Source organism: Malaclemys terrapin, chromosome 6, assembly GCF_027887155.1.
Source record: "Malaclemys terrapin pileata isolate rMalTer1 chromosome 6, rMalTer1.hap1, whole genome shotgun sequence".
Classification (NCBI taxonomy): Eukaryota; Metazoa; Chordata; order Testudines; family Emydidae; genus Malaclemys; species Malaclemys terrapin.
In genome coordinates this window covers 78,864,525-78,882,185 of record NC_071510.1, presented here as the reverse complement: position 1 = coordinate 78,882,185, position 17,661 = coordinate 78,864,525, and the positions used below count along the sequence as shown (strand labels likewise).

At 40.1% G+C, this 17,661-nt stretch overlaps 1 protein-coding gene across 5 annotated transcripts in view; it reads right to left on the bottom strand.

Annotated features, from left to right (window-relative positions):
- Positions 1–17,661, bottom strand: part of TMEM161B (transmembrane protein 161B) — an 81,405-nt gene that overhangs the window by 33,700 nt on the left and 30,044 nt on the right. For all 5 annotated transcript variants that reach the window (XM_054031722.1, XM_054031719.1, XM_054031721.1 and 2 more), the window contains 3 exons: positions 13,453–13,536; positions 10,079–10,176; positions 8,128–8,284 (listed from right to left, as the gene is read on the bottom strand). In XM_054031722.1, coding sequence (XP_053887697.1) covers positions 8,128–8,284; positions 10,079–10,176; positions 13,453–13,536 — 339 coding nt within the window. The remainder of the gene's footprint in view (positions 1–8,127; positions 8,285–10,078; positions 10,177–13,452; positions 13,537–17,661) is intronic.

Sequence of the window (17,661 nt, the reverse complement as noted above, 5' to 3'; positions counted from 1 at the left end):
AGGATGCTGCCCACATGACACCAGGAAGCTGCATATGTGACCCACAAAGGTAAATAGGTTGAGAAACACTGAGTTAAGGTAAAAACTGTTTCTGATCCCACACCATCCATTCACTGTCCATCCAAATTTAAGAGACAGCCTTACTCTTGAACACTACGTCTTCAGCAGTGACAGTGAGCCCTCACTAAAATATGTCTACCCGATATATGTACAATCATATATGATATATACACCGCTCTCCAAATCCATCCTAGTTAGAGGCAAGATGCTGGTGTTGCTTTCTTGTCTTAGAATTCATTTGCACACCAAACACCTACACAAAACTCAATCCACCTTCTCAACATATTTCAGAGTGGTAGCCGTGTTAGTCTGTATCAGCAAAAACAATGAGGAGTCCCTGTGGCACCTTAGGCCTGGTCTACACTGGGGGGAGGGGAGAAATGGACCTAAGATACGCAACTTTAGCTACAAGACTAGTGAAGCTGAAGTTGACATATCTTAGGTGGACTTACCTCATGTCCTCACTGCGCGGGGTCGACTGCCGCTGCTCTCCCGTCAACTCCGCTTCCGCCTCTTGCTGCGGTGGAGTACAGGAATCGACGGCAGAGTGAACTATCGCGTCTACACTAGAGACGCGATAAATCTATCCCTGATAGATCGATCACTACCCGCAGATCCAGCGGGTAGTGTAGAAGTACCATTAGAGACTAACAAATTTATTTGGGCATAAACTTTCATGGGCTAAAACCCACTCCATGCATCTGATGAAGTGGGTTTTATCCCATGAAAGCTTATGCCCAAATAAATTTGTTAGTCTCTAAGGTGCCACAAGGACCCCTCGTTTTTTCTTCTCAACATAGTTCCCTTATCAGTGATTCTCAAACTTATGTGAATGGGCCCCACTTCTCTGTGTCTGTCGTCATTTACATCCCTACAAGTACATATGCTGCCTCCCAGCTCCGAAGGCAGCACCACACCAGCAGCATCACAGAAGTAAGGGTGGCAATGTGAAAAGTGATATTAGTCACTTAGTGCCCCATTGGCACCCTTACTTCTGTGCTGCTGCTGCCACCCCAGGGCTGACAGCCAGAGCCCCACCACCTCCAGGTGAGGGATTGGGGAAGGGGGAGCCTCCCAGTGGAGGTATGGGGGTGGGGCGGAGGAGGAAGAAGAGAGCCTAAGTGAGAGCTGCCTCCTGGTGAGGGATTGGGGAGGTTGATGGAGGAAGGAAAGCCTGAGCCGCCGGGCTATGGCCTTCCCCTTTATCCTCACCTTCCAGGTGTTTACGGCCCTTCTGCATGAGCCCTAGCCACCCAGGGCTGAGAGACGGAGCTCTTTAAAATAAAAATAAAATAAAATAAAAAAGCAGCACACAGCTCACACCTCCCTTGGGACGCCCACCCTATAGTTTGTGAACTGCTGCCTTATATCATATAAACCAGTTACCTTTACTATCTCCAGGGGTCAGGTTTCCTGTAGCTACAGACATTAATACTTGTAATACCCTTGTGCACTAGATATTTACCATTCTACATAAACTACAGTGGCCATATTTCTATGTCTGCAAGCTGCTGCAGATTTCTTAAGGTGCATATACAAGCTTCCAGAATAGATGGGATTTAACATGCTTCTATATATCAAGATGGATGGATAAACTGCTGGACATATTGGCTTAAGAGGGACACTTGAAAATACTTTGCACACATAGGCATGCCATACATGATGGAATACATGTTCAGTGGTAGGTCAAAGGTAAAATACCACCCCAAGTAACCTTAATGTTGTTTCTATTATTTCCAATATTTAAACTGTTTCCCCCGATCCCATACAGGATTTGCTTTTGTTTTAAAAGTTTTACCTTAACTTAGAACTTCATGACTTTTTTCTTCTCTTAGACTACAACATTAAACATTTTCTAATCTTAAGTGAGATACTACCTGAAACAAAAAATATCCATGTTATAAGACACTGATGAATACGCAAGACCATGCACAAAGTGTTAACGTGTGCAACTATCCAATGCTGAACAACTCTATCTGCTCACATTTTGTTAAATCCAGAGTATAGCTTTATGTATGTTGGATGAATATCTACTTCAATGCTATCCTATCTGGTCTTACTCCTTCAGAGTTTGTGGATGTTTACTTTATAGCCAATACACAACCACTAAAAAGAAGTGAGCAAATGATAATTTAGGACCATCTATAAAATTATTACAGAAAGCAATCAGCAATTTTACATTTTTTCTATCCACTAGTCCAAATAAAAAGACTTTTCCAGATTCTCTTTCTGAAAGCAAACTGCAGATAAGCAGAGCCATGCACATGCGAAGATCTTTTAAAAAGGAAGAGAATAGGTAGAGTACTGTATATAGTCTACTCCTCAACTGTAATGGTTGACTGTAGATGTATAATTTTTTACAGTGCACACAGGAGCTCCATTTAATGGACTCCAGTCATATGCTGTTTTCTACATTACATTAGAATGTGTAGAGACTTCTTATTGCACTAAAAATATTCATGGAACATAATTTTCTTATTAATCAAAACAACAGTTCCTTAAAGAGTGTATTGCAGTATGTTAAGATGATATGATCACATGTAGATGTATGGTATAAAAAAAACTAGATAAAGGGGGAAAGTATAGCTAAACTAAAAAAATTTCAATACCATACCCACTACAAACCAAACCCTGTAGAGTCAGCAGTTTTGTTTTACAATTTACAATCTTCCTAAAGCACAGCTTGCTTGTATATAACAATGTGGCTTATGAGCAGATCATCATCACCTTAGGAATCTGATATAAGACGACAACCATATATTAAATATTTTAAAACTTCATCTTCGTCTTGGAGTTTCATGCAACTGTGGTATAATTATTTCCACCACATATTCTCTTTTGAAAGCTTGTCACAATATTTTAAAACAACATCTCACGTGATCAGAGAGGGACTAGAATTTGGCTTTCTTGCCTGGTTAGGTTACTTTTTTTTTAAATAGTTGAGCAGCATGGCACGGAGTTATTGCTGGCAACAATATCTCCCAGTGTGATGGGGGTGCTTTTTCACTGGGTCTGGATATCTGATCAGGAAAAAGCAAGAGCATTAGGATGTGTCGTATTTCCCTAAATTTTGATGTAGGGTCAGGTGGGATTCAGCGTGACAATGTAATGGGGAGGATAGTAAAGGAATTATGAGGACGACTTTATCCTGGCCAGAGACTTTTTTTTTAAATGTGGATTTCATCAGGAATTAGCTTTAAGAAGGCTTTCAACAGGGTGGGTTTCTGGATCAATCGGGGGGTGAGATATTATTTGGTGAACTCTGTTCAGGGTCCAGCACAGGATGGTGATCACTTTCAATAGCCTTTTTACTCTGCCTCAGAGGTGTTTAAGTGTCCCTAAACCTCTAACTAGCAGAAGCTGGGATTGGACAGCAAGGGATGGATCACTCAAAATTGCTCTTTTCTGTTCATTCCCTCTGAAGCAATTGGCACTGGCCGCTGTCAGAGACAGGACAGTGGTTTAGATGGACCATTGGTCTGACCCAGAATGGCCGTTCTTATATGCTGGTGTCCAGCAGCATTCCTTCAGTGACCACCGTAGACAACCCAAGAGGGTGGCAATTCTGTCAGATGCTGAGAGCTACGGAAGTTTGTAGAAATGGAACTTAATTACAAGGCCTTTAAATCCTTGGTCCCTTTGTTTGTGAGTAAAGGAAAACAAGGTAGGAGAAGATTTAAATCTCCTAGAAATCTAGATTGAAATATCTAATCTTAGTGCCATTTGTTTTGCTTTTTATTACTTGGGCGGATATAATGAAAGCTAAACATTGCATTCAATAATATGAAACAAAGAATGCTAAGTTAGTGGCTAAGCATTGAAAAAACATAGTATTTTAAGAAGAACACAGAGCCTTTCATTTATAACAAACTCGGCTAGATGACAAACGCTGGCCAATTCTGACACAGCTAGCTTCTGCTGGCTAGTCAGTGCAGCATGATCTGAAGGTGGATAGTTGAGGAGGTTGTGCAGCTCTGCTTTTCACATCCCACCTAAAAATCTAGGGATTCTACTACTCTAGAGCTAGAGCTGATAGACGTACTATTTAGTATGAGAGCTGAGGTAAGTTTATGTTGGACTAATGGTGTAGTCCAACTATCCTAGCACTGCAAATTCCCTGAGAGGATGAAGTTCTTCACTACTTCAGCAAGGGAGCCTCTATATGCTCAGTGACTAATGATATAGGTGGGTCTTCCGAGTTGGCTGAGGATTTTATATCCATCACTGTGACAATGGGATTGGTTTAGGTGGCTCACCCTTAGGCTCAAGTAGGGATCTGATTTTTTGTTGTTGTTTTTTGTTGTTGTTGTTGTTAAGATTAGCCATCGAAGGGCTAGATATTACAGCTATTTCATAGAGCAAATGAGATTGGGGTTCACTGCTCTTGTCAGGGCAAGTGATCCATTTTGGTGGTCCACCCCGACAGACTAATAGCTGTCTCCATTCTATTGCTAATGACAATCTCTCCCAACGCAAGGGAATTTCATGATACTTTTCTGGTAACACCTTTGGACCACTTATCTGCATCCGTGGATGGGAAGGGGCAAATGGCCAGCATTCTCTGGAAGCCAGTGGTGGAAGTATTGAGTCCTTTACTAGTGGACATGCTCATTCCCTTTTTGGGAAGCACATGTGCAGTTTATACTTTAAAAAAAATTAACACTATCTTCCCAGTCACGTATAATCTTTTTGCTTAGGTTTGTAGAAGATGCGTCAACTCACAGTATCTTGATTCCTTGGACTCTGACTTGTGTCAATCTTGATTTGGGTATGGCACAGAGTATGATCAGAAGGACCAATGATCTCCTCTGGGAAGTGGATAAAGACCAGGTGTCCAGGCTGATATTAGATTTATCATCACCTTCAATTCCACTAACCCTGAAGTTATCAAATCACTTGCAGATCTTCATGGGACTGGAAGGTGCTGCCTGTTACTGGTTTCACTCTTTCCTCTTAAAGAGAGCCCAGAGGGTAATAGCTCTTTTGCCTCATGAGCTTTAATGTACAGGTCCTGGAAAGTATCAGAGGGGTAGCCGTGTGAGTCTGGATCTGTAAAAGCAGCAAAGAGTCCTGTGGCACCTTAGACTAACAGACGTATTGGAGCATGAGCTTTCGTGGGTGAATACCTACTTTGTCAATGCATCCTATGAAGTGGGTATTCACTCACGAAAGCTCATGCTCCAATACGTCTGTTAGTCCTGTGGCACCTTATAGACTCTTTCCTGCTTTTACAGGTTCTGGAAAGTTTCTTCTACGCCACACCTCTTGTTCAGTGTTTGAGGTCTTTTAGGAAGCCTACTGAGGAAATTTGGGCCAAGGCGCTCAATATGCTGATGATGCCAGCTCTTCATTTCCATCTCATCCAATCTGGAGTGCAATTAGAGCACCTCTTTCAGTACTTGGATGAGTCTGAGGCTCAATCCAAATAAAACTGAGAAACGTTGGGGTAAATATCCAGCAGCTACAGTAATAGTTGTGTGCACCTTTGAGACTGAAAATATGCATGTCCATCATTTGTTTCCCATAAATGCAACTTGGGGGTTTTGTTGGCTTTACACTTGTTCATGGATGGAATGCAAGTTGCAACCAGGTCTGTGTTTTACCACCTGCATCTGAACAGAAAGTTGCAACCACTTATCTCAAATGCCATCATAATCCACGTCTCTGTCACCTATGACTTCTCCAATATACATACATGGGCTACTCCTTAAAACTATATGGAAAAATGAAGCTAGTCCAGAATGCAGCCACCCACATGTTAAGGAGTGTATCTTTGCCCAAGCACCTGAAACTTTTTTTTACACTAACTACATTGGCTTCCAGATACAGTTTAAGGTGTTGATTTTGACCTATAAGGCCCTAAATGGGGAAGGCAGGAGGGGATAGGCAGACCACACAATACTTCCACAATTACGGTTAGCAGAAAAGTATGAGCTGGTGCTCCCTTTGAAAGAAGGGGAGCTTGTGACAGGACATTCTATGTGAAAGCTCAAGTTTTGAAATCCACTCTCCCCTTCAACTTACAATAGCTCACATATAACAAGCCTTAGGGGGGTGCTGTAAAACCTGTGTTTTTGGTTGAGGTACTTGAGAAGGATGAGGTCTATGGAGCAAAGAGGTCCATGAAGAGTTAGGGACATGATTAGTTGTGTTACCTTCGCTGGAGAAGGGTTGGGTTACATGTGTAGTGATGTTATTTTTTCTCTATTTTCTATCATGGATTACTAAAAAAAACAAACCACTCAGGGCACCTACAGCCTGGGATAGGTATCTTCTGTATACTTTAAACTGTATCATTAATATAAATAACAGTTATATTAAGATTTACATCCAAATCATTTATAAAATCAAAGTAAAGACTTAATATCCTAGCTACAGCATCATTTAAGTTGCATGATGACTAGACACTACTTTCCAGTTACTTTCTAGTAAGACGGCACCATGCCTTGAACAGTGTGAAAGCCAGTGTCTTTGAAGTGGACTGCTGTCACTTTCCATTCTTTCATAATGTGATTTAACCACCTGCCCAAAGGTCATTATTCTTCCTCACCTCTGCTCTCCCAATTGAGGTAAGGTATATACAACTAGTTTCCCCTCTTCTTCCTTCCCTAAAAAAACAGGGAACTGGTTTCATATTTCTAGAGCACATGTTGCCAAGAAACAAGCAAGGTAATTTTGCCTATTTTAAAACCTGCATAAATATGCATTAGACCTAAATTGGATAAGTCAAATATTGATATTTTAGGGTACAACAAAATGAGATTACATCACCTTTACATTAATTGAATCCCTGCTTTTCAAGTACCATGCTAACAAAACAAATTCCTCCAAGGATGACAATCTAACTAGTAACTGACTGCATACATTTTCTGGATCTCATCTGCTTTTCAGGCTATATTGGGTACCTTATCAGTACAATCAAGGCATACATTCTATTAACAGATATAGATGAGCAGAACATATACAGAAAAGAAAAGAAAATTAATGGAGATACAGATGCAAAGGTTGTGCCAGCTCATTAACAGGGCTCCAAAGTTTTACTTGACACCTACTAGCTAGCACGGATACCAAGGATGGGTCACAACAGGAACTCCCGTGGAGTATCCATCTGGTATTAATCCTACCATAGCAGCTTTCAATATCTGGCTAGTAGATATTGGAACAGCAAGGAAGTCATTCAGTCTGCCGCCTAACTCACCTCTGGCTCTGCTCCCTTCACAATCAGGCTCTCATGCAAGCAAGGTGTTTCATCACCTCCCATCTCAGTCAACTGTTTCCTCTCCATTCCCTAAAAGTAAAAACCTGGTCATTTCTCACTAACTATTGCAACTACCTACCTCATGCATTCCTGTCTCTTACATCCACCTGCTCCAGCATATCCAAACAGTTAGCTGCCTCTCTAGCTGTTCTGATGTTATATGCCGCTGCATAGTTTTCACTATACTTCTACATTATGTTCAATTCTTTATCTTTGAGGTTCTGTACAATACCACCCCCACTTCTCTTCTCTCATCTGTCTACACCCCTTCTCATTTCCTAATCCATTACCTCTCAAATGACTCCGTGTCTCCTCCTATTCTCATCATTACATTCTCCTTCAAATCTGCCTCCAGCAACAATTAGTAGACTTGTTTATATGGCAGCTGGACATATTGTTCTGTACTGTACTTTACTGCTCATATTAAAGATTTTTGCTGCTACCTTTTAAACTTTTTTGTATCTTTTCTTCTTGATTGTATAGTTCAGCAAAACAAAGTTAGTTCAGAAATACTACAACATTGTGATGAGGCTGATATTGCAGGCTTACAAATCAGCATTAACATTTCCCTTTTATAGAAAAAAATGAAGTAAAATTCACGCACTCAGGAACACAATCTGGTATTAAGACAAACTATTGAATGCAGAATACATAGCTAGACAGATAATGTCACTGACATCCAGGATCCTTTTCCAAATGTTAATTCTGCAATAAACAATCCACTATTCCCCTGTAATTTGCAGATGGTGATACAAGTTATCATTTGAAAAATAATAAATAAAATGTTTTAGGAACACAGCAAAGGATACATGGCAAAAGCCAAAACAAGCAGACACCAGACAATGCTGATATTCATTTCCTGTGAGGGCTTCATCAAACTGTAGTAGGCTTCAGTTACCAAGTACACCACTGTAGCTGCAACTGTGAAATCCACCAACCACTGATATTCAGGAAAATAATGCAATGCTGAAAAATAAAGGTTTTCAGGAACCAAAAGCATAAGTGAAATTTTTTCAGGCAAGCAATGACAAAATGAAAGAGGAACCACATGATTAAAAGAAAATATATTTAAAGTATTTACAACTGCTGCTTCTTTATGTCCAGGCAAATCTAAGATATTCAAGTAGCAGCAGCAGCAAAACAGTGCTTTTGCTCTTTGGTACTTGGTAATTTATCCAGGCCTTTTTCACTTCTGGACCAGATTATTGTAACACAAAGTACACAGGGTTAACACATGAATTCCATTCAAAGACCTCATCTAATGCAGAAAGTTCAAATATTATGAAGTATTATTTAGTATTCAGGTTTTATGCACTGCTTGGTGATGCTTTTTGAAAGGAGAGTCCTGCACTTAAATTCCAAAATATGAGATGACTTGCAATTTATTTCCAGCTGCAATGCAAGACAAAGTGCCAAATAGTTTGGGTTCTATCTACATTAAATTTTGTCATCTGAGTGCTTAACCTGTAATGTATGCTTAACATTTTGTGTGGAATTGCTCTTCTCTCCCTCTCCCTCTCCCCTCTCCACCCCCCCCCCTCCCCCCGCTTCTAAAAATCAAAAGATTTTTCTTCTTCAGGATTTTGATGGTCTCTGTTGGCTTGCAAAATAATCTGAAATTATTTGGCTAGAAACCACTGGTATACCATGCCTCCTGCATATTAGGTGGTTTGCACAGAGAAAACTTCTCTCCTGTCAACTTTATCAACTGCATCAAAGTGAAGCTCTTAATTCTAAAATGTAAGAAATGCACACTAAACCTTCCCAACCTTTTCACACCTTACAACTTCAGAGACTAAGTCAAAGGCTTCTGGCAAAGCACTTGTTTTAATTTAACTGCAATCAAAACAACTAAATTGGTTGTTGTTATTTCAATGCATTATAACTTAATCCTTTTTTTAAATGATACAGTCTAAGGTCTGCTAATCATCTTTTTTCTAGCAGAGCTTTGCTTTGCTGTCAGGAAGGCTCTTTAGAGTAATAGTCATCTTATTTTGTACTTATTGACATTTGTAAATTCTTTCCTTGTTCACAAGCTAGTTTCAAACATTGTGTCTTTCTGTTTTTGATTAAACATTTTAATCATTGTAATGGCCAACTTAAGCTCTGTGGGGGTTCTCCTTCTCAACACAACATATCCCTATTAATAATAGCTATGTGTCATGGTCCTGATATTTTACGGACACAACCTCCATCCCAGGAACTTAAGTTATTTGCATCTGCTTGTTTCTCTAGCATCTCCTTGTGGTTTCTAAATATTTTACTTTAGAATGTCAGATATCTATCAGAGATGTTTAGGTTTCCCCATCACCACAGTGTTCATGTACTTCTAGTGTTTTTATCTGTAAAGAAAGTTTATTTTCCACATCCACCAATCATCTCATCTTCCTACACTAGCATACGACCATATATTGTCACGTTTTCAAGTACACTGTGTATGATCTGATCCTTTCCAGTGTCCTCTTACGTTGCTAGAGATGTCTGTTGTAGCAATATATATCTGTTATCTGCATTAAAGAGAAGAATGGATGAGAGAAATCCAGCATATTAAGATATCAAGCAAAGAACAAGAGAAGAGTTTTGCTTCTTGCTTTTCAGCTAATTTCCTTCTTTGTAAGGAGTTGTGTTTTTACTCTCTCATTAGCCATAAAAATATTCCAGTATATATCACAAATAATATGTACTTGATGGAAAAGAACATATTGTAATCACAGAATATATTTGGGATAACATTCAACCAATTACAAAAATTTATCTTACCTAAAGTGTCCACTTCAGTAACTGACTTTGTTTCCAGATGAAGATCAATATCCTTAGGAATGGTTAGGGGTTTATTTTCAATATGACCGTTATATTTTCTGTAAAAGCCATGCACACAACTAATCAAAAATCTATTCACTAGTATAACATTACCTTGATTTCCATAGTAAGCTCTTTAAAAGTTGTTACATGCTGAACATTTTTCATATTTGCAGTTTTTATATATAAAAATGTAATTTGAGTTAAATTCTACACACATCAAGATAATAACTGAGACGAATGTATTTATTAGCTTTACCATGTCAAAGTTTGAAATACTGTTGATTGTACTTGCGCGTCTAAATTACCAAGGAATGTCAATCTGAGGCTTTGAAGCTGAGACTCAGGCATCTCAGCTGGAGACTGACAGAAAGCAATGTTAAACTCACGCGGAGAGAATACCACTTGTCATCAGCTGAAGTTTGTAAGTTGCTGAGAAATATTTACTGGAATTAATTATCAGTTATCCAGCTTTGAAGATAACTGGTGTTGTTGGAAGAGAGGGTGGATCAGCAGCACAGGACATAATGAGGGGCTCTAGCTCATTAAGAAAAGAGGAAACATTTTGTTTCAACAGTCTATTAATATCTGAACAAAATACATACAAACACTGACTGGGACCATAGCTCTCTGCAATCTTGAAGCCTGATAGGGTATGTCTACACTGCAAACAAAACCTTGCAGCAGCAAATCTCAGAGCCCACGTCTACAGCGCAAAAAACAGCAGCGTAGATGTTCCTGCTCAAGCTGGAGTTCAGGCTGGCCCTCCGAGCCTCAGTGGGAATGTCTGCCCTGCTATTTTTAGTGCCATAACACAAGCTTGAGTCTATAGACCCAGGCTCTGAGACTCGCTGCCCTGGGTTTTATTTTTTCCCCGCAACGTAGACATACCCCTCCCTTAGAGTACCACAGCCTGTTATGCTGCAATAGTTGGCAAGTACAATCCAGCTCAGGGATCTCAAACTCACAGCCCACGGGCCATCTACGGCCTACGAACCTCCTCAATGTGGCCCGCGGGGCTCCAGCAGTTTTGGGGCCGGGTCTCTCCCTTGGCCCTACCTGCTGCCACCGGGCGCTTCCCCACCCCCAGGCGATTTACAATGTCCCGGGGTCCCGACAGCACAGCGGAGCTGAGCGGTGTCTCCCTGCTCGCTCCACGTGTCTGCCAGCCCCTCCCTGCAGCCCCAGATGGGGCTGTGCCTCCACGTGCTGCCCCCGCCCCGAGTGCCCCTGCAGCCAATGGGAAGCTGCAGGGGGGAGTGCCCCAGCCCGCCCCGCCTTGGAACCCCAGGTAAGCGCTGCACACCCCCCCAACCCCCTCTCAGAGCCTGCACCCTGTCCCCACACACCCCCAGCCTCCAAACTCCCTCCCAGAGCCCACACCCCCTTCCTTCCCTCCCAGAGCCCGCACCCACTCCCCATCCCACACACCCCCTCCTGCCCCCAAACTCCCTCCCCCTTCCTCCTGCACCCCCACCACCTGCCCCAGGCCAGAGCCTGCACCCAGCACCCAAACTCCCTCCCAGAGCCCAACCTCTCATCCCTTCTTCACCCAAACTCTCTCCCACAGCCCGAACGCCAAACCTCCTCCCCCGCCCCCCAAGCTCCCTCCCAGAGCCTTAGGCAGGTGGATGGTGGAGTTTTTTGGGGGGGCAGAGTTTTGGAGGGTGGGTTCTGGGCGGCATGAGTGATATTATTGGCCCTCTGGGAGGATTGGAGAACTGGAACTGGCCCTAAGGTAAACTGAGTTTGAGACCCCTGATCCAGCTGATCAGATGATGTAGATCCCTGCCACACCAGTTCTCCTGTTAACCACCAAATAAAAACAAGTTTAAGACATTTCTCTACTCCTCTAAACAACTGTTCTACACCCAGAGTCATACATGCAACCACATTTATTGGTTATATATTCATATGTTCTGATGATTATTATAAGGTTGGTGTGACTTTCATGAGTTATACAGTATATTAATTTTATTAGTGTGTAAATATGATAGGCACAGTGTCAAATTTCAAATGGTGACCGCAAGATGTTTTTTCCATGTTTCAAAAAAGTTGTGTGACCAGGTGAATTATATTACTGATTGCTACTAAATTTAGTAGCAATTTTTAAATAGAAAAAAAACTGAAGCTTGTACATATGCACATAATGGTGTATTATATTTCCTGTCAGAGCTGAAACTGCATGACGACTTCTAAATGAGAGAAATATGCAGGCTGTGGATGGTAGAAGGTACTTCAGGTTGAGAAATACTACTAATGATTGGACAAGAGATGGGTATTGCGTGACTTAGCTGCTTCTTGTCTTGCTTTTTATGGTTTGCATTGGTGGGATATACAGTTCAGCAATATTAACTCAAACCTTGAAAGTTTTGGTGTAGGAATTTTATAGATTACTAGTAAGTCTGTATCAATGATTGATCGGTATTCATATGAATACCTATCAATATTGATATATTACTAGTTTATACATTTAGTTATTTTTGCTCTAATTTGTTATAACAAAATGAGAGAAAGACTTATTGATGACAGAAGTTTAAACATTAGAGCTGTAAAAGTTGAAGGAAACATTGCATAAATTGTTAATCTATATTTTCAAACTTCTGCGTGAACAACAGATTTTCAAGTTGAATGTCAACACAAGTCAGAAGGTTAAGCTAAGCAATAATACAGAAAGACAGCTTTGACATCTGGTGAATAGACCACAGATGTAGTTTGTGAATGATTACAAGACACACCTCTAACTCGATATAACCCTGTCCTCAGGAGCCAAAAAATCTTACCGCGTTATAGGTGAAACCGCGTTATATCGAACTTGCTTTGATTCACTGGAGTGCGCAGCCCCGCCCCCGGAGCACTGCTTTACCGCGTTATAACATGAATTCGGATATATCAGGGTAGAGGTATAATACCTCTCGTAACAAAACAAGTTTCCTTTTAATTACTAGAGAATATCTCAATCTCCAAATTCAGTACACAGTTGCAGCAAACAAAGTAAACAGGACGTTGAAATGCAACAAGAAATTTGAGACTGATACTATGAGGAAAAGCTGTGTTGATAGAATTCCTTTTAAAAAAGAATTCAAATTTGAGCTTTTTTTAAACTAAAGACTGAACCAAACACTTTCAAAGTTCATTAAAAATAAATTTCAAGTAGGTTAAAAATAGAAGTAGAGGGCAAATGGCAGCACATCTTGCACTCAAGCAATGCCCTACACATTATATTACAAAATTATAGCCTGGCATGGAATAGAATGTCTTGGCAAAATCAGGTGGCAAATAAGTCATTGCATGCAGTATGTTAAGTGCTTAAGATTATTAAATAAAACATTTACCTATCTTTTTTGCTTTTCCCCCTTTGTTGCTTCCCTGCAAGAATTCGTAATTCTTCTTCAGTGGGATGTTGATACCATCGTAAACTAAAACAGAAATTTTAAGTTAAAACACAAAACAAAGAAGAGCAATTAAACTCTCATATTTAAGAGAGAGTTACAAATTACAGATTAAAGCATCTGCTTCTTGCTGCTTTTCAAGGAAATATTTTACCTCTGTGTTGGGGAGAGGGGGAGTGGCAGGAAACTGAACCCTGAAACAGTTAGGGCTAAACCTTCATTTCTTTTTGAGGGGAACAGAAAAAACTTTCCAAACAAACACAAGTACTTAAGTTGCTCAGATCCTAAGTTAGTAAGAGAATGCATTAACAGCCTTAAATTTTACAAGAAAAGCTCCCTTACACATTAAAACACTGAACTGGTTTAAATTGAAATTACAAATACAGCAATCAAGGCCTCATCTAAATGGAGGAAATTGGAATAACTATGACAGTCATTACTCTGGAATAACTCCCCTATGTGGACACTATTTTGAAATGAGTAATTATTCCAGAATGAAGTCACTTTTACTCCAGACTAAATTGTCCACATGTGGGAGTTGCGCTGGAACAGCTATTGCAGGAAGTATGGAGAAGATGGAGCTGGCCAAATCCTTATGTGGCCCTATCTTCTATGCCAGATAGGATGTAACTGCCTAGAGCCCTGGGTCCTTCAGTTCCAAAAACAAGAAAGTTTCAACAAGAGTTCCATCTCAGTCAGGTGGTGGTCTGATACAACAGCCACATTTTCATTCTGAAATGTTGAGGCGGGGGGGAGGAGGGGATAGGACAGCCTAAGTATTAAAGAAAACACCACAATGGGAAACTGTATCTGCACTTACCTTAAAGTTTCTTTTCTTAAAGTAATAAGATCCACAGATCTGGTACTTCAGACTGATTGTAATTAGGGGCCAGAATCAGATCAGTTGGTCAGTGACAGCAAGGGAATGGGAAGGGGATGTCAATTTCCATCTTTATTCCGGATGATCCAATTTGTCTACAGGGCAGACCAGTTCTGTGGACCTCATTACTTGAAAGAAAAAAAATGGACAAACAATTTTTCCTATTCTTTATTGTGCTCAGGTCCACAGATCCATTACAATGGGATTTTCATAGTTATGTGCCTCCAGGGTGGGAAGCAGAAGCATTCTTTAAATATGGACATCTAAAACAAAGTATATTATATATATTCCATCTTTCCTGGGGCACTACAGCACTGACTTCTGCCCAAAAAAAAAAAAAAAAAAAAAAAAAAAGGCCAAGGTTAAAATAACCAATATATAAAATATGGGTGAATGTATATATCAATGCTCATGCAGATGCCTGGCAAATCTCAATACAAGAAACATGACTTCTCTTCCCTAAGACTGTCAGTGCTCCTCAGGACTGGACTTTGCTGCTTGACAGAAGGAAGAATATTTCTTGGATTTACTTTGGGAATGAATACTATGACAATTAATTGCAGTATTGTTTCCAGGATATTAGAGAAATGAGGTGGGTAAGGAAATATCTTTTATTGGACCAATCTCTGTTGATGAAAGAAGTTTTCACGCTACACAGAACTCTTCTTCAGGTCTGTGAAAGGTACTCATTGTGTCAGGTAAATTCAAGATGGAACAGACTATTTAGCATAAGGAGTTAAAATGCTGTAAAAGACCATTCAAGATGAAATGGGCAGTTAACATTCATGCAATCATAGGAAAAAGGAGGGTTAGTAGGTTCTAGATTGTTGTATTGAGCCATAAATCCAGTGAGGCTATTGAGTCCATGATTTTTGGTATCTAGCAGTTAATTTATGTTCCCACGCTCATCTTTTGAAGGTGGGTTGTACAGGTTTCCTTTGAGGATGAAGACTGAGAAGTCAGATACAGAGTGATCATTTTGTGAAAAGTATTCACCCACGGGTGATGAGGTTTTTTGGTCTTATTTTTCTGTAAGAGTTAATTCAAGAGTGTAGTGATTGTCTGGTTTCACCCAGATATTTGTTATTGGGGCATTTAGTGCACTGGATGACATACACCCACCAACTCAAAGCGGCACCAGACTGTGTCATAACAAATTCAAAAGCTGCACACACATCTCCACTGTGACAGTTATCAATACCCCCCAAGAACCATGGGTCCTACACATGCCTATCACATATGTTGCCCTTGGAATTCCATATGGGACTTTTATAACAGTAATTAACTAAAAGCTGAAAAAAATCAATTCCTGTTCAAATATTAAATTAGATCTACAAGTATACTATTTATGTACACAGTTAAGCTTAACTATCTTTTAGTCAGAATGTTTTTCCTGCTATTAACCTAAAGCACACTTGCTGCAAGCTAAGCCAATTACTTCTTGTCCTGCCCTTGGTAGACATGGTGAACAACTGACCACCATTCTCTTTATGATGACCTTTTACATATTTGAAGACTTATGTCCTGTCCCCACCTCAGTCTTCTTCTCTAGACTAAATATAACCAACTTTTTTCAACCTTTCCTCATATATCAGGTTCTCTAAACCTCTATTTTTGTTGCTCTCCTCTGGACTCTCCAATTTTTCCACATCTTTCTTATGGTTTGGTACCAAATACTGGATGGACACACACAGACACACACACACCATCTAAGGCCTCCCAGCATTCAGGAGAGAGGAATGATTATCTCCCAGTTAATATACCGCAGGAATGACATTTGCTTTATTCACAACGGCACCATATTGACGACTCATTCTCTTAGTGATCCACTATAAATGCCCGGATCCTTTTCTGCAGTACTACTGCCTACCCAGCTATTCCCCATTTTGTACTTGTGCATCTGATTTTTCCTTCCTAAGTGTACTACTTTTCACTTGTTATCACTGAATTTCATCACATTCCTTTCAGACCAACTCTCCAACTTATTAAGATCATTTTGTATTCTAATCCTGTCCTCCAAAGTGCTTGTAACCCATCCCAGCTTCATGCCATCCACAAATTTAATAAGTGTATTCTCCACTCTGCACTTGAAGTCATTAATGAAAATACTGAATAGTACCAGACCAACGGCACTTTTCTGTGGGACCCCCACTTAAAGTGTCCTCCCAGTTTGAAATTAATCACTGATAACTATTCTGTGAGAATGATTTTTCAGCAGTTGTACACCCATCTTATAGCAATTTCATCTAGATCACATTTCCCTAGTTTGCTTATGGAATGTCATGTGCGACTGCATCAAAAGCCTTACTAAAATCAACATCTATCATATCTATAGCTTCCCCCTTATCCAGTAGTCCAGTAACCCTGTCAAAGAAGAAAGCTAGGTTGGTTTGGCATGATTTGATCTTGACAAATCCATGTGGTCTATTAATTATCACCCAATTATCCTCTTGGTACTTACAAATTGATTGTTTAATAATTTGTTCTGGTATCCTTATGGGTATCAGGTTGACTGGTCTATAATTTCCCAGGTCCTCCTCTTTCCCTCTCTTTAAAGATAGGTACTATGTTTGCCCTTCTCCAATCCTCTGGGACCTCACCCATCTTTCATGAGCTCTTAAAAATCATCGCTAATGGTTCTTAGATTGCTTATTGTCCTTAAGTACTCTAGGGTGAATTTCATCAAGTGCTGCTGTCCTGAATACATTAATTTATTGAAATATTCTTTAACCTGTTCTTTCCCTAATTTGGCCTATGTTCTTTCCCCTTGGTTAATATTAATTGTGTTAAGCATCTGGTCACAGTTAACCTTTTCAGTGAAGACTGACTCAAAATAGGCATTTAACACTTCAACCTTCTTTGCATCATCCGTTATTAGTCTCTTTCCCCATTAACTAATGGACCTAGACCATCCTTTGCCTTTCCCTTACCTCTAATGTATTTATAGAGCATCTTCTTACTTCTTATTCACATCCCTTACTAGTTGAACTCTTTGTGCCTTAGCCTTTCTGATTTTGTCATGCTATAACTATTCTTTTATTCTCACCCTTGCCAATTTGTCCTTGTTGACACTTTTTGATTTTCTGGTCATGAAAGAGCTACAGCTATATTGGTCTCTTAATGTTCTTCCTGTCTTTTCTCTGCATTGGTATAGTTTGCTATTGTGCCTTTAATACGGTCTCTCAGAAATTGTCATCTCTCCCTTTCTCCTTAGATTTCCTTACTGTGGGACCCATGTCAAAGTCTGCTTTTCTGAAGTCCGTTGTCCTTAT